This window comes from Poecile atricapillus, chromosome 14 (assembly GCF_030490865.1).
Source record: "Poecile atricapillus isolate bPoeAtr1 chromosome 14, bPoeAtr1.hap1, whole genome shotgun sequence".
NCBI lineage: Eukaryota > Metazoa > Chordata > Aves > Passeriformes > Paridae > Poecile > Poecile atricapillus.
Genome location: NC_081262.1, coordinates 3,665,358 through 3,685,383, shown reverse-complemented (window position 1 = coordinate 3,685,383; position 20,026 = coordinate 3,665,358). Strand labels below are relative to the sequence as shown.

Here is a 20,026-nt window from a genome sequence, read left to right as displayed (position 1 = left end):
GACAGACTTTTCTTCCTGGTATTTCTTCAATAGGTTCTTGAACCCAAACATTTTAGTACTCACAGTGTCCTGTGGAAATAAGCTCCTCAGTCTATGTGTGAATTGTCGCTCTTTTTTATCCTGGCACTTTCTAGGCCATTTTCTTTCCTTTTCAGTCTTTGCTCACTCTCCATGCCAAGTTTTGTAATGAATCTCTAAGACAGAGAGTGAGCAAGTCCTACTCACAACTTAACTTCTGGTCTCCTTTGGAAAATGCTCTGATGTTTTATCCCAGGGGAGCCAGTAAGTATGTGACCAATTTTTATCCCAGTACACTCATACACATAAGCATCACCTTTGAAAATTCCCTCCCAGCAGCATTTCTGTATTGCAAAAGGCACAGGATTACACCTGTAAAAACAAATTATCATCATCAGCTCAACTGCATCCTAATTTGTACAATTTTTCATCTGTTATGAGACACTGGTGGAGCTTATCTGAAGTGCTGCTATCTCCTGGCATGCTGACATTGCACAGGATGCAGAAAAGTGGTGATTCCATAGTGTATTACCCTGACCTCAGCTTTGCACCCCATTTATACCTGCTTCTGCTCTTGCTCCAGGCCATCCATGTCAAAGGTGAGGTGCTCAGTCCAGAGGGCACACAGCAGGGGCACAGGGAAGGAAGGGATGTGAACCTCCTCCAGTTCAGGGAGCTGGTATAAGAACAGGTCTGCACATTACTGTACTGGTACAGTGGAGAGGAAACTGTTCTGAAGGAGAGGCAAGAATAAGTGGTTGGGGGCAAGGAGCCAGAGGAATTTCTTTAATTGGCTTTTTCCCTGCATCCAGCACATTCTGAGCACTGTCAGCAGAGGGGCAGAGCTGAAGATGGCTAACAGCTCTGAGGCTTGCAATGCTCTGACTGGACAGATATATACATATTTCTCCACAAATCCCTCCAACACTCTCATGTATACCCTTTCTCTGTTCTGACTGATTTATAAGCATGCTTGCATCTTGATCTAGAAAATACTGAATGAACTGTCGCTAACCCCTTCAGAACAGGAAACTACCATATTTAAAAAAGCTTGGCTGATTGTTGGTGCAGCTCCATCTCATCCTTCCTCACCTTCTGCTAGTTCATCTGAGCCTTTGGTTTTGCTCTCCAGCTTCTCATTGCTCCTGTGCAGCTGGGAGAGGCTCCCAGGCACGGCTGTCCTATGCTATCACCAAAACCAGTTTCACCAGGGATACCACATAAGCTGTCAGTCCTACAGACGTAGGGAGCAGAGACCAACAGTTTGACTTCCTCACTTGGGTTTTAGCTTTTGGTTTCTCTGGGGGTTTTTTGAGGGTTTTTTTAATAGTTTGGGTTGGAAGGAACCTTACAACCCATCCAGTTTCACCTCTGCCATGGGCAGGGACACCTTCCACTACCCCAGGTTGCTCCAAGCCCTGTCTAGCCTGGCCTTGGACATTTCCAGGGAAAACGGTAGCCACAGCTTCTCTGGGCAACCTGTGCCAGAGCCTACCACCCTCACAGGGAAGAATTTCTTCCTAATATGTAATCTATTTGTTTCTCTGCATTGAGCAATCCTGTGAAGCCAACTACTTCTGTCTTGTCAGAGAACAAAAATGTCTTTCACACAAAACAAACAAACAAATAAGGCCCTGTAGAATCCATTAATAGGTTACTAAATACAACATGCCTGCCCTCTCTGGTCCAGAGCTGAGGCTCCCAGAAGCTGTGTTGCTTTACTGGGTTTTCCCATTGCTTGCAGTGCACTTGGAAAGATTCCTTGCACCCTGAGGGCAAACGGGGTGAACCAGTACCTACCAAGGATATCCCCAAATTTAGGATAATACACACACATCCGCTTACATAATGAATTGAATGGGCTTGGTTTACAGAACTGGACATTTGACCTGTGGCTCAGCTTGGGTGTGGGAGATACCAAAGTAACTATGAGCACCTCTCCCTTCTAGCAGTGGGTTTGTTCTGGTACTAACTGGAGTGCTGTATGTACCTCAGATGCTGGTTGGAAATAGCTCTGGATAAGACACACTGGCAGTTGCGGATAAGTAGGAAGCAGCAGCCAAGACTGGATGTCAGGAGAGGCCAGGAGGGAATGTCATAAAAACCCTGTGCTGTTTGGAGTGCTTTCATCCATGGGAATTCTTCAAGAGTTGGCTCATGAAGTGTTGCAGCTGTCCCACGCTGCTGGCAAGAGCAGCGTGGCCACGTGAAGTGTCCAGGCAATGGCCAGTGGGGAATTCCGTGTCTCTTCCTAACGGGACAGAGGAGGCTTTCAGCAGACACCACTGAAGCTTCATTTGGCACCTTACAAAGAGAAAACTTGAAAATCTGCCCCTACTGCTTTGTCCTGTTTCCACGCTGCTCTGCTGTCCTGGCTGTAAAAGGATGGTAAGTCAGGGCTCTGCACAGCCTGGGAGCTGTTGGGAGCCACTCTGCAAACAGTTTTTGCTCCAAGAAAAGCCTGGCGCGCTGTATGAAGCCATTGTGCCACAGACCCCAGGGTCTCCACCAGCCAGATTTTCTAACTGCAGATTCCAAGTCATCCCTCTCACATTAAAAAGTTTTTGCCCCATAGGGAAGGGAACTTTAATCTTCTCAAACAGATCTGCTTTTACAGGAGGATATTTTAGGCATTGATTCTGTAACAGTGAAGTTATTGGACAAATGAAGAACATGGCATATGCTGTCGCTTGGAGCAATTTGCATTCCTCAGGTGCTAAAAGCTTTAAATACTTCCTTTGGGCATGAAATAGATCTGCTGCCAAAGAAGCCAGCATTCCTGAGAGTGCCTGTCCCACAGACTCCCACAGGGGAAAAGTCTGCAGAGCTGAACTAGTCTGACCCCAGGAAATCCTTCCCACAGCTCTCATTCTTGCTCAACTTCTCCTTTAAGTTTCATAGTTTGCTGAAAGATCAGTTTAATGTTTGGTTATCTTCCTTTCCATGCACTTTCTTAGTCTTCCTCTTTTATATTAATACCACATTAAAGCTGGGACGTGAACCATGCAAGTCAGGAAGTCCAAGATGCTGTTTCAAAGACACTCAGTCAACATTGTTAATCATTTTTAAATGATTGTTGTCTTTGCTAATACACAAATGGCTCGTTTCAGACTAGAGCTAAACACATCTGTGCAGCCAGCAGGTAACATCCCTCCAGGGATTCCTCTCTTGTGAGCTCATTTTCAGCTATTTTAACTAAAACATCATATAGAGATCTCCAGTATCAATACCTTTATGATTTATTAATGTTCCCTTCCCTTCTTTTTTTTAACACCATTACAGTAGCAATGCTATCATGCTTTACAATGATTTAAGGGCTTTTCAATGCCTTCTTGAAGTTGCTTTGGGTTCCAAAGTCTATCAGCTGTTTTTTCATGGTCAAAAAGAATGAATATTGTGTAACAGACTCTGTGTTTGCTCCATTCATGGTTTGTTTGGGTATTTTTTTACATATTCTTATTAAACTGGAATAGTAACATTTGGAAATTCTGGGCTTTTTTTTTCATCTGCCCTACTCACATTTGAGTATGAACCCATGGTCAAATAAATTGGTTCCTATTTCTGTCTCCATAAGAACCTGTGGCTACTCATACTCCTGACTGCACCTCCAAAGCTGCCAATGTCCCCTAAAATTATAGTCAGTAATTTATCCTTCTCCCTTCCAAATTCACAAAAGGGGTAGAGACAGTAATTGCCTATTCTCTGCATCACTGGACCCAAGCTGGTGCTATCCTGGTGTATTTTATTACACAAATGGGAATAAATCCACTTGGATCCATCAGACTTTCCCTCATACCCTTTGTGCAAACACTTGTTTATGGATCAATGGCCTCAACTGCATTTCCCCAGAATGTTGTGAGGAAAAATCATATTTTGACCCCATTTTGACCATATGCTCCATCTGGATAAAAGCTGAAGCCAAGATTTTTTTTCCTGCAGGACAGATACTTGTTTGGAGAACTGAGGGAGTAATTAATGTAGCTCTCCATATAACCAGCTTGTGACCATGCATTGTTCATCAGAATGTGTGTTCACGCCTTTTTGGATAAGAATCGCAAAATAATTTGGGTTGGAAGGGACCTTAAAGATCACTCAGTTCCACCTCCTGAAATAGGCAGGGGCACCTCACATTATCTCAGTCCAACCTGGCCTTGGACATTTCCAGGGATCCAGGGGCAGCCACAGCTTCTGCAGGCACCCTGTGCCAGGGCCTCAGCACCCTCACAGGGAAGAATTCTTTCCCAAAGTCTCCCTCTGTCAGTTTGAAGCCATTCCCCCTTGTCCCGTCAGTCCAGGCCCTTATCCAACTCTCCAGTTCTCTTGAAGGCCTTTTAGCCACTGGAAGGGGCTCCAAAGTCTCCGTGGGCTTTCTCTAACCCAGGCTGAACACCCCCAATTCTCTCAGCCTTTGTATTGATGAATTAATGATTAACATCAAAGACCGAGGAGTGGATGCTGAAAACCAGCGAGAGTTCAAACGCTGGTTTTACAGAGGGTCTGTGCTCCAGAAAACAACACCCACGACGAGACACAGCTGAGGAAAAAGAAGCTGTAAATTGCCGCCGCTGCGAACGCCGCGCTACCGGCGGCTCTTCCCCCTCACGGCCGCGCCTCCCCCGCCCCCGGCCCGCCCCTCACGGCAGCTGCGGGGTTTCCGCGGGGCCTCGACAAGGGCTGCGCGCGCCCCGCCCGCGGCGGGAACGGGCCCGGCAGGTGCGTGAGGGGGAGCCCGGGAGCGACCGGGAGCGACCGGGAACGGCCGGGAGCGACCGGGAACGGCCGGGAGAGACCGGGGCGGGCGGAGGAGGGAGCTCGGATCCCCGGGGCTCGGCTGCGGCCGCGGCGCCGGCAGCGCCCGAGCGGGCCCGGCCGGCCTTTCCCAGCACTGCCGGGCACGCCCCTCGCTGCGGCCCTGGATTCCGCTCCAAAACACGAGTGTCCTCAGCCAAAACGGAGCGTAATTCTGCTGTGAAGGCTTCTGTTTGTTTGTTTTTCGTCATTGCTCGTTGTTACCTTCTTTGTTCTTTACAGAAGCATGAGTTAAGTTTCATCCCAAAAAAAGCTCAAGGTGCCCGGTAGGGAGTCTGGATGATTTGAATTGCAAGGAAATAAGATCCCCAGCACTTAGTAAGGTGAATAAAAGGATCCCTTTTAGCATATATTTGAGGTATTAGGATTGCACGTGCTGTCAGAATCAGTCTGTGGAGAAATTGACTCTATATTTGTGGTTATATTAGCTCCTGCCTGCACTCTTTTCAAGCTTTCTTTTTCCCGCTTCTCAGACTTGTCCAGAAAACTATACATTATTACTTCTGGTTATTAATAAGGTAGACTAGACAGGAAAGGCAGAGAGACATCATTCATGTTGAGAACTCACTGAAAGATCTGCCTTAAAATGTCTGTTTAAAAGGTTATGGAACAAAAAGACAGTAATAACAGGCAGGAATAAGTTGCCAAACTGGCAGAAACAGGCAGGAATAAACTATCAAACCAGATGCAGCCCCCAAGGACAGTGTTGCTAGTGATGGTTTCAGCAGCAAATGTCTTAATAATTTTTAAAGAGGGTTCATGGGGAAATCCAAGGACTGCGGACCTGGAAGTTTGACCATTAACATGTGAATTAATAGAAAATGTAGCAAGGTAGGATTATTGGACGGCTGCATAAGTATCTAGGGGGGAAAATGAATGTGGTTTAAAAGTCATACCTTAAAAAAAATGCTGGGATTTTCTGCAGGTCTAAATAAGCATGTTGAGGTCTGGCTCATAGTCTGTACTCAGATTTCAGAAAGGTTTTATACAGGAGCCCTTTACCTGAGCTGCCTTGGGCATAATAAGGGAGTTCCCCTGTCATAAATACACAGTTGTTGCAGAGATAGGAAAGAGGATGTGAGTAAATGGGCAGCTCTCCTGGTGGCTGGAGGTCACCGTTGGGGTGCTGCAGGGATGGTTTCTAGATGACATGGAAAATCAGTGTTTCCAGCTGGCTTTGCCTTATTTAAAGTGATAAAGAAGAGGCTGAGGGTGGTGAATTGCAGGTGTAAACTGATTCATATGGGTGGGAAGCAATGCAGATTCCCCACACAAAATGAGTGAGTTTTTGGAGCAGTAATAGCTAATTCTGTGAAGTTTTCTTCCCTGGTAAGGTCTCCCTTTGACTACTGTTACTGAGGCCCAGGGAAGACTGCCTGGATCAGAAGGTTCCAGTCCAGAGACGTGGAGGATGTGTGGAGGAGCACTGGATGTTTATTCTGTTCTTCCCCAGGCTCCTGCTCTTGACCTGGGCTGGAGAGCCGGATACAGGGAGAGGTATCCTTTGGTCTGACCCAGCATTGACCTAGCATGTATTTCCACTTAAAATCTGTACAACTGGGAATTGCTGTGAGGAACTGTCTCTCCAGTGTTTTATGTACTCTTCTTTATTCTGTCAGAAAAATTGATGTACCTGAGGAAGGTTTTGCAGGTATCTGGACCTGGGAGCCAAAAGTACATGCAAATTGCTGGTGGGATTTTTTTTTTTCTGTTTCTTTTTTTTTTTTTTTTTCATGAAAACTCATTAAATACCTAAGGAAATGTCTGCAAATGCAGTCTTGTTAGAAGGATTAAAGAATCCTCTCTAGACTTTGTTGTGCCTTGACTACAGGGTGTATCTGCTGCTGAGCTGGGTTTTACACAGATTTGCAGCGTCTCTCCAATTCTGGCTTGCAGGCTCCTGAACCACTTGCCTGAGATTAGCCCAGAAGCCCTGAACACTCTGGGCTCTTGTGCTGACTGATTCAGCTCTTGATCTTCTTTTTCTGACTGCCATACCTTTTTTTTATTATGTGTTTCCCAGATGTACTTAGTAACTTGTAGTTAATTTGGTTACAACAGGATTAGTAAAAAGTGATTAAACACACGGCTCATTATTTGAGGCCCAGGAGTAGAATTTGCTTATTATACAAGCAAGAAAATCTAGATAGAAATGAAGAGCTGCAGAATTTGTATATAGACTTACAGAAGAGGTTGTGCCTTTTGCTTCCCAAATACACAGAGCTTGGATCTGTGGTATGTGTTACCTTCTACAATGTGTTTTTACTTGGGAAGAAGAGTTTTGTATTTACAAGCAACATATTTTCCAGAAAGTGTAGATGTGCTTTGAGGCATAAAGCTTTGTGTTTCAGATCTTACTGTGAACAAGCAGGGAGACAGAGGGTGGAATGGTTTTTTCCTGGGTTTCTAAGCTGGTGTTGCAGCCCCTCACTCTGCCCTCGTGTTTCTGTACATGACCCATTTCTCCTGGTTGGAAGGCAATTTCCTGCTGCTGTTTCTGTTAAAGATGCTGAGATGTGTCAAGGATCAGCCCATAGCAATGAAGTTACAAGTGCCCTAAGGCTGCTGCTGTAACATGTCAGTAAGAGCACTTGCAGCTTTTAGGAATGATTTAATTGGAAGTGCAGTAGGTGCCAGGCAGCTCAGATCCTGTTTCTGGTGTCGCATTCCATAAGAGCACAAATTACCAAATGAGTTAATGCTCCACTCGAGTCAGCCATGTTTGCAGCATGTCTTTATGTGTGGCTGATGAGCTGGAAGTTCCAGTTAAAAGTGTCAGAGAAGTCTGGAGGTGTTGTCTTCAGTGGGAAGTGCTGCCTTGACTGAGTGTTTCAGAGGGTCAGTCTGAAATGGTGAAGTGTTCCTCCTCTGGCCCTTCCTTCCTGCAGCACTTTCTCCTAGACAGGAGTCATTTGCCAAGGCCACCAGACAGTTTTGTCTGAGGCAGCTAGTGAGTTCTGACAAATTGTTTCAGAATTCCCACCAGGTAAGAGCCACAATTCAGAGCAGAGTACCTGGCATGGAGCTGGTGGTTTTATGGCAAGTCTCTGACACCATCACATTATTTGCAATAAAGGATTAGGAGCTCAGGAAAAAAAAATAAAACCATCCTACTTCTCTGCCAGTCATGCCAATGTGATTTGATTTTTTTTCCTGCCTATTTTTGTATGTCTGGATTCTTCTGAAGTGAAGCATAACACTGTTGGGGAATTGGCACTGGTGATTCAGATTGTAGCAATGCTGAATTTGTTTCACTGTAGTGAAAAGAAACTGTTGCTGATGGAACTTCATTGTGAGAATCAGCAGACCAAAATAAAGATTGGTTTTGATATTGAAAGTTTTTGTAGTAATTTTTAAAAGCTGATGATCTGTAAAAAATTAGTGGAAACGGCAAATTACTTATGTATATACTTGCTTGCAGGTTCAGCTGTGTATAGGATTCTTTCTCCATTTCTAAATCTGTATGATGTTAGACCCTTACATCTACATGTGGTTCAATTTAGAACAGGTGTCTTTGCATTCTTTTGTAAAAGTCCTTTTCTTGAGGCTGACACTTCCTAAATTTAGTGCCAATGGGAGCATTTTAAAAGTTTTATTTCAGCTTTCTGTGTATTCAGTATAGGAAAAGTGCATTCCCCACTGAAAAACAAAGGCTAAAGAGCATCTCCAGCACTGGGAGATGGGCTTTTTCTGGACCAACAGAAAACTGCAAATTATTCTGCAGTTTGATCTAATGGTGCACTCTTGGCATCACAGCTCTGTCAGATCTCCAGAATCTCTTGGCCTGTTTCAAAGCACTTTATCCGGTGAATAAATGCTTGTGTCTGTTCAGCAGGTATAAGGACTGCAGCACTGAGGACATAACACCAGCTTTCTGGAGCTCACATAAGAGGGTGGTGACAAACCAGAAGAACATGTGATGTAGCTGCCTTGGGTCCATGCTGTGGGCTGGAGCAGTGGGTTGAATCTTCCTGGTAAGTTGAATCATTTTGGGGAGATTCTAACACAAACACTGATGCAGCACAATAAACGAGTTTGTGACTGGGAATAGGGCAGCTCTAAATTTCCTGTGGAGGTTTAAATTCTGATCCTGTTAAATTACCTTTGAAAATGGTTGATACACAACTTCTGTGGGCTTTCTGTGGCAGCACAATTTCTGAAGTGCTTTTTTTCTGTTTTTTCTGTCTGCTTAAAAGATTACATTAGCTGTAGGTGAAAAGTACAATACTACTGGTTCATCTCTGCTTTCACTTTCTGAATTTTCTAACCTAACATCAAACTTATTTTCAGTGCTTAGTGGAGCACAGTTGCTTTTATCTGCAGTCGTTAAAAGATGAATACTCAATCTGTTTATTCATCAGTAGAGTCCAATATTTGCCCAGCCTGGTGCAAACACAGCTAAATCTGTCACCTGCTGCTGCAGTTTGCATAGGTTGTCTGTGTAGTCATAGCTTTCAGATCCATTGTTGTGGGGAGATGTGTAAAAACAGAAGTTTGTGGAAATGAGTTGCTTTCAAATAAGCTTTATAATCCTAATTATACTTCTATCTATTTTCTAGAGCTATGCCAAGAAAAAGAAAGCTGTTGGCTCAATTAAGTGCTCTTCAAAACAACACCAGCTTCCCTCAGATCGATGCCGTGGAGCAGCTGAACACTACACCTGGAACAGATCCTTCTCCAAAAAGCAGTAAATATTTTGTGATAGAGAAAAAAACTTCTCAGCTACAAGAAGATTTTTTCAACCAGCCCTGTGTTAGTCTGGCCAAGTCGTTTCTGGGACAGGTAAGACATGAGCACCGAGATTCTTGTACTGGAGCATATGCAAGCCAATAACTTAGTGTAAAAGGATGAAATTCTTTCTTTGCCATTTGACTCCCAGGCTTGGCTATTTTAGGAATACAGCTCTCATTCCTTCTCTTGCTAAGTACGGTGGAATTTAAAGACCGGTAGCCGAATCTATTCTAGATGAAGTCAGAGGAGTAATTTTTCAGGTTTAGTCTGTCACATTTTTAATTGAGTTTTTTTTTTGGTGGAGTTTTCCTCCCTTTTTCTATTTACTAAAATATGCTTAGCTGCTTGTGGTTTGAAGGCTATTTCAGGCCCATTATTTTCCTTTCAGCAATTGCTTTACTTTTTTTTTTTTTGTTTCTTGTTTAGCCCAGTGGAAAATAATGCTCTGCAGTCAGCAGCATCTTCTTTGCCTCCATTTTACTGTCTTGTTATGCTAAGGATTGCACAGTTCACAGTTAAGCTCTCTTCACTCCAAATACTGCTATTCCTGTCTTTTGTTTCTGAGTTTCCAAGTCATTACGTGTTCATGCAAGGACTTCTCCCTTAGGCCATTGCCTAAACTTTGAGGAGTCTTTGGACATTGCTGAGAGCCTTTGGAAATCAGAGTGGTAGAGATACACTCTTCTGCTTAGTGAGTCCTTCAGAAAACTCTGGCTGTTTCCAGGGGAGGGAGTTCCCTCAGTGTTTTCTCTATAAAAAGTTCCAGTCGGGGACCTTCTAAACTCAGCTGTAAAATGTGTGTTCAGTTTCACTGCTATGGTCTTATCTTCTCTGAGTCTTTTTTATACCCTTATTGTCCGCAGGGTGAGCAGACTCTCTGGGTTCTCATGGCTTTAGATAACTTCAGGAATTTGTTCCACAAGCTGTTGGTTTTGGCTTGTTTTGCTGCATCCAGCCTTTTTTTATTTTCTAAGGATATCTTGCTTGTAAGTGACGCCTTTGCTCTGCTTTTCAGCCCTGCTGAGTTTCTTTCTGGTCTGCCTTCACCTCTCTGTGATACTCCACATGTGCTGCTATCTTTGCAGACATCCTGCTAGAGGCTTGCCTTTCAGGCCTTAACCTTTGGCTGCCTCTAAAGTTCTTCCCAACAAGCTCCCTCACTTTACGTAGTTTCCTCTTTTTGCTGGTAGGCAGGGCTCTGATAGATTATTTTTGGACCTTAATGCTTGTGAAAAGACACTGAACTTTATCCTTCACAGTCATGATACTAAGTTGTTTTTCAGGAATGAGTCTTTGGAAAAGACTTTGTGTTTTGTTCCTCATCTGAGAAATGAGTCTTTTCTCATGAGGTTCCTGAATCCTCGCTCTGCACATTTGATGGTGTCGAAGAAAACATTGCACATGTCCTGGTCTATCTGAGGATGCCTGAATTCTCCCATTACTGATACATTTTTGTTGTCTTAATGGCTCCATCACCCTCATGCATTCACTTATTCCAGGCAGATGATTTTTGAGTCCTAATTCTGTATTTTTCCTACTTAGGCCTAGTATTCCAAACCACATGATTTCTATCTTAATTTTACATTTTCTTTAAAGTACAACCCCCAGTCTCCCATGACCCAGCCTATTCTCTCACAAAGATAGTTTAGTGTTTCCTTCATTACCTTCGTTCTACCAAACTTTGGAGACAACTGGTATATTAATCTTGCTTACCTTCATGATACCTGAGTTCTTGGAAACAAAAAAGATACATGCAGTAAATGGCCTTTCAGAGGGAACTGCCAAAACATCAAGATACATCCTCAGTGAGAAAAATAACCTTTATGAAGTGGCTTACTTTGAGGTGTTGGGAATGATCACTGTTTTTAAACTTTTTTATTCAAAAGAATATTTGGTGTGTCTGGAGACGGGGAAATGCCTGGATGCTTTTAAACCCATAACCTAATCGTTGCATTTCATCATACTGAGGGAGACATGTGGCCACATGTGTCTGTTTTTGGGGTGTTCCCAGGCACTTGCTGAACACCAGTGCTTTTTTTTTTTTTTTTTTTTTTTCATGAAAAATAATAAGCAGATTATTTTCAACAATTTGACAAGTGTTGTAGGGAAACTGTGGTGTACCGGAGCTGCAGCTTTGGAAACCAACTCCTGGAGCATCCATTATGGATCAGATCAATATCTGCATTAGCAATCCAGCACAAACATCTGTTAGGAATTAAGCTTGGTTTTCTCAAGGTTATTTTTGAACAGCTGCATAATTAAAGTGTTATAATTAAACAGATAGCTGGTGCCCAAACAAGACCCTGCTGCAGTATTTCATACACATTAAGTAAAGCACAAAGTTTGGAAATCAGGTCAAACCACAAATTCCTTTGTACAAAGTTCAGCGGTTGTTTTATTTTTAAAGAGAATCTTTTGACTGTCGTGTTTTGTTTTCCCTGCATCTGCTTTGTTTTATTTAAGGAGGTACCAGCAGCAAGAACATACTGTAATAACAAAGTTCTGTTGTTGTCTGCCTGAAGCCAATTCCCAGCTCTCCCACACTGCCCTTCTCTGTGCTGCAGAAAATACTCAAATAGCATTGATGCTTTCTCTAGAGCTGATTATCTCTGTTATTTGGGACTGGGACTTGTTTGAAACATCTCTAGGGAGAGAAACTGTCTAATCATAGCAGTTATTTAATTGTGCCACTGTCATATTTCTTCTGATCTAAAGATTATACATTCATGATGCTTCAAGGTTGTTGTCAGCAGTGATTTTTGCCTTAAACCTGATGGATTGGAGTGGAGAATACAGAAAACAACCACAAAAGCAACTCTGTGGGTTTTAGTATATGTAGGATCATAAATTAATTCTTTTTAATACTGCTTTATCCAGACACTCCAGGCATTTTATGGGGTGAGTGACAGGTAGGAACTCGTGGAACTGGGCTGTGGCCTGAGCACTGGAAGCTGGAAAAGTTGGTGTTAGCTTACAGACTGCTAACTGGAGAGGCTTTAGTACCATCAGGTCCTCTCTTTCCCACTTCTGTTTCCACAGCTCTTGCTGTGGTTATTTTGTACTGAGGGCTGGTAACTGATGCACTCTGACCTCTCTTTCAGATTTTAGTTCGCAAACTTCCTGATGGCAGAGAGCTCTGGGGCAGGATTGTTGAAACAGAAGCTTATCTGGGTGGGGAAGATGAAGCTTCCCACTCAAAAGGTGGGAAGCAAACACAACGGAACGCAGCAATGTTCATGAAACCAGGAACTCTGTACGTGTATCAGATCTACGGGATTTATTTCTGCATGAATGTTTCCAGCCAAGGTAAGCTGAGGCTGAGAGAGATGCAATGCCAGCAGGATGGGGCTGACATTTCAAGCTACAGTGGTGCTGCAAGTCACTTGTGAGCACTCTGTGGGCTCTGTGGTGTCAGTGACTTGCTGTCATCATCATCCCATGGGGCCTGGGCTTTGCCACTGTGATCAGGGTGTACCTGTGGACACAGCACAGCAGGCAGGGCCCATCTCCAACTGCCCAGTTTGTCCCAGCTGGGAGCTATGGGAGCTGTTCAGGCACACAAATTTTGAGAAACGAGGGGGAATCTGGATAGGATGGAGCTTTCAGTTTTGATTACCTGGGCTGCTACCTCAGTCATGTGATTCAGTGAACCTTATTCCTCAAAAGTGGTGATGTAGAGAAAAATTTGGAATCATTAGTGACAGCCTAAATCTTGGTGTCTGTTGCCATGGCAGGAGACTCCTCTGTCTCTTACCTTTATCTTCTGAGGCTTAAGGAAATGTTGGGGAAAACAAAAAGTCTGAGATGTCCTAAGCTTAAGCAAGGAGTTAGTAGGAGCATTTTAGCTGTCTAGCTGTATCTAAAAGCAAAAAAACCCACCCAATCAAAATCAAAATACCTAGACTGTTACAGAATCTCCAATAGTTCTCAAGAAAAAATAATTGAGCTCTAATTAAATTATTTTGGAATTTACTGAAACTGTCCTTCCATATTTCAAGACTCTTAACAAGCATTACTGAAAATTTATTTTTTTTCCTTTCCTGTAAGAATGACAGTATGTGCCTTGCAATGAAGCTGGTGTTTAATTACACACCTTGAAATGGCAGCAAGTGTTTCCTAGGTAACTACTCGCTACTAGAAAAAAATCTCAAACCAAATTTACTTTCTTTTTCACTATTTCAGTGATAAATGTTAAAAGGCCTTTGTATTCCTAAATGGAAAACAACTGTAACTGTGACCATTAATGCTCAGGTTTTGGCCTTTGGACAGAAACCAAGCAAAAAAAACAGTGCCAGGTTATAGTGTTGGGGAAGAGCCTGACTTTCAAATGGGGGTCTGGAGTCTGGTGGATGAGCACATGTGAACTTCATTACATTAGCTCTGCCAAATATGTTCAGATAATGGAAGCACATGGTTCATTTGTCAGGATGGGATTCTCCATGTTTGAAATACTAAGATTAATACTTTTTGTTTTAAAAAAGTTTAGTCTTTGAATTCTAGAGAGATTTCTTTGAAATACACAATTTGGGAAATTTTTATTTATATACCTGTGTTTTGTTTTGTAGCAAAGCAGTTAAAGGGCTCCCTGTGGTATTGGAATTCATTGGATTTTTTTGTTACAAACTTCCTCCCCATCATGTTACACGAGTGACACCAGGCAGAGCTGTCACTGCCAGCTTTGTCACAGCACTGCACTCAATACCATGGCTGTGCACATTGTGCATCACTGATGGCAGCTACAAAACAGGAGCTGCTCCTTCTGTGTATTTGCTCACGTGCAGGAGTGTTGAAAGAAAGAATATGGGGAACAATCACACCTGAGTTGTTTTTCTTCAGCTAGAGGGAGAAGAAGTTGTTTAATTGTGGTGTTGTTTACTCTGAGGGAAGGATTGAGGGAGTCATTTTCATGGTAGCACCTGGGTAGAAGGCAAAATCATTTCTGGATATAGGATACATATTGGAAACTTCATTTTGACTCTGGCTGTGAAAAAAACACAACCCTGGCAAAAAAAAAGCCAAAAACAACATCTCTTGTGGCATAGCTTGGTCCTTATTCATAGCACAGACCACACTCTGAAGATAAACAGCTCCAAGAGACAAGTGTATCCTCTGAATCAGTGGAGCTCTGGCTCTTTAGGGATCATTTGTTCTGATACACAACTTCACAGCCTCTGACTCCAGGTGGAATAAACCTTCTCTGTTCATTGGTTTATGCTGGGGTTCAGGCTCCAGTATCACTTAGGGATGGGAAGAGTGTGTCACCCACAGCTCTGTGTTCATAAAACCATAATGAGATACAGGGGGGATCCAGTGTTCTTTGTCAGTGAGGAAGGTGAAATCTTTGTGCACATCATCATGGGGAATTTTACTGTGAGAGGTCTTCCCATCACTGAGTGAAATGCTGCAAGTGCCTGAAGCCATGGCAGGCATCACTTACATTTGGAGAAAACATGGGTGGTAGAGAAGAGCTTATAGAAAAATATAGCCAAAGTCTTTTAGTGTGCATGAATCCTACAGTATATCCTGAGCAGCACAATTATCTCAGTACTAAGAGCTTTCCCTAGAGTTAAGAGACATGTGGGGCTTCCCTTGCCTCAGGAAGAGGATAAATGCCAGTCATGCTTCTCTTTCACTTAGCTGTGATCCATTTCTCTGGAATTTGCTGAGGACTGTGTTTTGCTGCCAGATCGGAAGGAATAGTCTGTACAATCAAGAGCCCAGCGATGCTCAGCCCAGGGTCACACTGCAGGGACTTCTCCCTAACTTTCAGCACCTAGAGTAGGATTTTGAAGGGAGTATCGAGGAGCACTGAGTCAGGTGGGTGAATGGAGGAGAAAATTATCTTCACTCCAGTGGCCAAGAGCCGTTTCCAAGCCTGGGAGCTGGAGCTGTTTTGGGGAAGGAGCAGGAAGCTGTGCTGTGGGACTTCACTGCCATGTTATGATTTCTGGCTGCTCAGGGAGAGGATTGTCCTCTGTAGTGTTGTTAAATCCCAGCTTTTAGCCCTGAATGCTGCTCATCATACAGAGTGACTCTTAGCAGGGGAGATAAACCTCACATCCCCAGCTGGCCCTGCTGCTGCTGGTGTGTGCACACTGGGAAGATGCTGATCCCAGGTGACCCTTGAGAGTGAACTGCTGCAGGCTGGGAGGGGGATGAAGTCAGGCTGAAGCACTCTGAAGTTGAGTCAAAAGGATTCAGCTACTCTTTGGAAATTAAAATTAAATTTCTAATGTGGAAGTTTGCACGGGAGGACCCAAAGGTGTGAGGGGAAGAAGGCAGTAGCTCATCATGGTATCCCCCCTGCACTCCTGTCCTGCCTGCTGCCTCCATCTCTTCCCAAGGCTACTTTTTGGGCAGAGTGGGGTATGTGTTGCACACAGCTAGGAAGAACCTGGAAACTTCCAGCTGGAAATGCAGAAAAAACAGCCAGAGACAGAAATTCCCAGTACCCCTGGCTGGGTTCTGTGCTGCTCTGGGAGCACCTGCAGTTTCCACATGAAGTGCTCGTCTCTCTTCATGTGAACTCCCAAGGACTCAATTCAATTCAAGTGTGACCACAGTTTCCACTTGCATTTGAGATGGATGAAAGCAAGTAGTGTAATGAGCGATTGCTCAGAATCCCACAGTTGTTCCTGGCAAGGGAGGCAGCAACATGATGAGAAGGATATTTCTTTGTGCATCGATAAAAAGCAGAATTAGGACATGGAACATGTTCTTAAAACTCTAAAATGACCTTTGAGCTCTAAATCACTGTTAGGCCAGGGAAGTGGCTTTTGGCTGCCAGATTAGCATCAATCCCCCTCTCCTTGGAGATGGGAGTGCCTGGGAACAGATTGCTGACAGCTGTTGGAATTCAGGCTGTTGATTTCACTGAGCTGTAGTGGGGGCAGCTGGCACACCTCAGAGAGCCAGGACCTCACTGGGAGCCCAGAGGGGTAATTTAGTTTGGGATTTGTACAAAACATGAGAGGGATTCTATTTTGGGAAATCACAGGTCCTTAGGGATCTGCCAGTGCCTACAAAAAAAAACTTTTGCCAGGCATGAGCATCCAGATGTTTGAGGCTGGAGAGGGGATTCTTGGGGAGCAGCACGGCACAGATGCTGGCAGGAGGGCAGCCAGCACAAGGGGAGCTCTGTGTGGGGCTGCACACAGGCCCTGTGCCAGTGCTCTCCTCACCCACTCAGGAGCAGGAGAAGACCTCCCTGCTGGCCACTGGAAAACACCAGGGAAATGTTTCCTTGTCAGACAGGGAATGTCTGCTCCGAGCTGTGCCTTTGTTTCACTGTCATCTGACTGCAGCAGCTGGTAGGGCAGGAGACCTCAGGCTTCTGACAGGGTGGTAAATCCCATTTGAGAAAAGAATTCGTCCATTTTGTTCAGTTTTTGTCATAGAAAGGTCCTCTCTGCTAAGTGGTGCTCCCAGGGCTGTGCATCCCACAGCCAGACTGTGCAGCCCTGTCCTGCCCCAGGTCCCTGCCTTGGGAGAGCTTCCCTGGCACATCCAAATCACACTTCTGGAGCTGTGCAGTGACCCAAGGCCGTGCTCATCCCACCTGTTACACCTCCAGAGGGAGTTTGGATTGGTACCAGCCCAGGCTCCCTCAGCAGTGCCTGCTCCCACTGCCTGCAGCTCCTTCCCAGGTTTCTCTTTGTCCAGCTTCCCTCTGCAAGCTGCCTCTTTCTGCTGGCAGCATCCACTCTCGTTCCTCCTCTCCTTTGTTAGCTGGAGTTCCTGTAATCAGAGTTTATTAGAAATCCACTGGGTTTGGGAGCAGCTTTGGATACCTCTGCCAAAACTGAACCAGATGTACATTTATTCCTGAACATTGTGCTGACATAAGAAAAAGCTCTTGCCCTCTGGCAAGCCTTGGAGCAGCAGCCAGACTTAGCAACATCAGGCAGAGCTGGGAAGAGCAAGTCAGCACTGCAGAATGAAGGGCACAGAGCTGCAGGACACTGGAGATTTGGAGGAGGGAAGGGAGTGCCCTTGGAGCAAAGGACAGGCCCCATGGTTGGGTGCCTCCGGCCATTCCCTCCTCCATCGGGCGGAGCCACAGGCTCAGAGCTGAAGTGCTGCTGGCAGTGGGCTGAAAGGTGAGGCATTCCCAAAAAACAGCCCCATACTAACACCCAGCTCTTGTTCTGCACAGGAGAAGGGGCTGCAGTGCTGCTGCGTTCCTTGGAACCTCTGCAGGGCTTGGATGCCATGAGGGAGCTGCGCAGGGCCTCCAGGAAAGCACCCACCAGGCTGCTCAAGGACTGGCAGCTCTGCAATGGGCCCTCCAAGCTCTGCCAGGCCTTTGGCATCGACAAGACTTTTGACCAAAGGGACCTGACTCAGGATGCTGCCATCTGGATGGTGCCTGGACAGGACCCACCGGGGGAGCAGGACGTGGTGGCCACCACCAGGATTGGCATTGGCAACAGGGGAGAGTGGGCACAGAAACCACTCAGGTTTTATTTACGAGGAAACAGATTTGTGAGTGTTGTAGACAAGAAAATTGAGAGAGAGATGGCAGCAAGGGGACACTCCCCTGGCAGCTGACTAGTCTTGAATGTGTCCCAGGGACCAGGACTTGAGCTATGCTCTGTACAGTGGCCTCAGGCTGCATCATGGCAGATAGAGGGGCTTGGGGGGTTTTTAACAATAAATGTATTTTGTCACAATGAATGGGGCAAGGTGGATTTTTATTTGCAGGAGACTAGCCTGGGCCTTCCAGCCAGAACTGAGACTGGTTTTGGACACTTTGGACACTGAAAGCCACTTTCTCCCTTGCCAACAGATCCAGATTTAATTAGGGTGGGTGAGAGAAGGATCACAGCTCTGGGCTGCTCCCAGAGCTTCAGCCCCCAGCAGTGGCCAGTGCTTGATTGCTGCAGGGAAATAGCCAAAAAATGGGGTGGCAGCAGAGCAGACTGAAAGGATGGGAGCTGGGAAAGAAGGATGTAAAGGGAGGATCTTGTTGTCTGCAGCTACCTCAGGGGAGGGGGTAGAGAAGACAGAGCCAGGCTGCTGTCAGACAGGATGAGAGGCAACGGGCCCCCAGCTGGAAAACAGGAAGTTTTCATTAGCTCTTATGGAAAAAATTTTCCCCACAGAATGGTCAAACACTGGAACAGGGCCCCAGAGAAGCTGTGGGCCATTCACACCTCCACAGACAGGTCCTGAGTGACCTGAGCTAACACCTTTCCTTTGAGCAGAGACCCCTTCCAACATCTACTTATCTCTAATGTCCAGAAGACAAGACAGAACAAGAATGGGTTTTGTTCACTTTCCCAGCTGTTTTTGAAACCAGTTCAGAACTTGGCACTGTGTGAACCCCCACACAGAGGAAGCACTGGTGCAGCAGCCTGACTTGAGGTACGGAGAGGAAAGATCTCCAGGATTCAGGGCAGGACCTGCAGGACTGCAGCCACATTGGGTGGGTGACAGGGATACACCCCCCACTTCCACCCCCACCTTAAGGTTCACAAACAACAAAAAAAGCTCAAGTTTTTAAATATTCTTGTCCCCATCCCATGAAATAATTTGGTTTAGCCCCTTCTGGACAGCCTTTTTTCTGATTGCAGTAGCTCACCTTGATGCTCAGGTGCTGGGGCTGGTTGAGACAGGGTTGTTTACCTGATTTTTAGGTCAGATGTGGTTTTTTGCTCTTCTCTACCATCCCTGTTGCAGCTGCAGGGCCAGACTTGCTGAAGGGACCCCAAAGAAGCTGTTATGGAGTAGCTCCCCATAGAAGGGGGAGGTAAGTCAGCTAAAGGTCCCAGTTTCACCCAGTTTGTGTGGGCAACTGAAGCTGCTGAGAGTCTGCAGCTCTGGGAAAGCTCCAGCTGCCGTGTGTGGTGTAAGGGATGGTGTTCAGAGGGCACCTGACACTCTTTAACAACAAACCCCGAGGAGCCACACCACCATGGAGGTAAAGTTCCCCCTCTCTTCCCCTGGGTGTGCAGCACAGAGCACGAGCGGCTGTGGGGGACAGTGACCTCACACACAGGCAGGGGTGAGCTGGCACAAGCTCCTGCTGTCCCCAGGCCCTGGCATGTCCCAGGGCTGTCACCTCCTCTGGCCCTGGCATGGCTGAAGGAGCAGTCCAAACCAGAGCAGGAAACACAGCCCTGTATCTCATTTTCCTGCTGGATAGCTTTAACCCAGGCCAGGATCCCTGTCTGGTTCCCTGCAGCCACAGCCATGCTTGTGGGAGGGGAACTGGAGGGACAAAACCAGCCCTGGGGGACAAGCCCGAGTGCCCTCAGCAGCAGCCTCTGGATGGAACATGTCCCTGAAGCTGCAGCTTGGCCAGCACCTTTCAGTCCTGCTCAACAAGCTCCCACCCCCAGGCACAAACTGGGAAACATGGAAACCCAGGAGCACAGAGGCTGCTTGGTGACAGCCCTGCTCCAACAGGCACTTGGGAATAAGGGTATTGGGGTGAGGAAATAATGAGCTGTGACACACTGAGTCA

The 20,026-nt window shown here is 45.5% G+C and overlaps 1 protein-coding gene across 5 annotated transcripts; it reads left to right on the top strand.

Annotated features, from left to right (window-relative positions):
- Positions 1-4,665: 4,665 nt before the first annotated feature.
- MPG (N-methylpurine DNA glycosylase) lies at positions 4,666-18,230 on the top strand. Of its 5 annotated transcripts, XM_058850015.1 has the most exons (7): positions 4,697-4,731; positions 5,050-5,150; positions 6,162-6,324; positions 8,660-8,801; positions 9,387-9,609; positions 12,660-12,864; positions 17,714-18,230. In XM_058850015.1, exons 5-7 carry the CDS (start codon positions 9,391-9,393, stop codon positions 18,106-18,108), a joined length of 819 nt encoding a protein of 272 aa, XP_058705998.1. In that variant the 5' UTR covers positions 4,697-4,731; positions 5,050-5,150; positions 6,162-6,324; positions 8,660-8,801; positions 9,387-9,390; the 3' UTR covers positions 18,109-18,230. The 5 variants fall into 5 exon arrangements, with proteins under 5 accessions (XP_058705997.1, XP_058705999.1, XP_058705996.1 ...); XM_058850013.1 differs by lacking the exon at positions 6,162-6,324 and having other exon boundaries at positions 4,690-4,731; positions 8,663-8,801; XM_058850012.1 differs by lacking the exon at positions 6,162-6,324 and having other exon boundaries at positions 4,690-4,731.
- Positions 18,231-20,026: the final 1,796 nt, after the last annotated feature.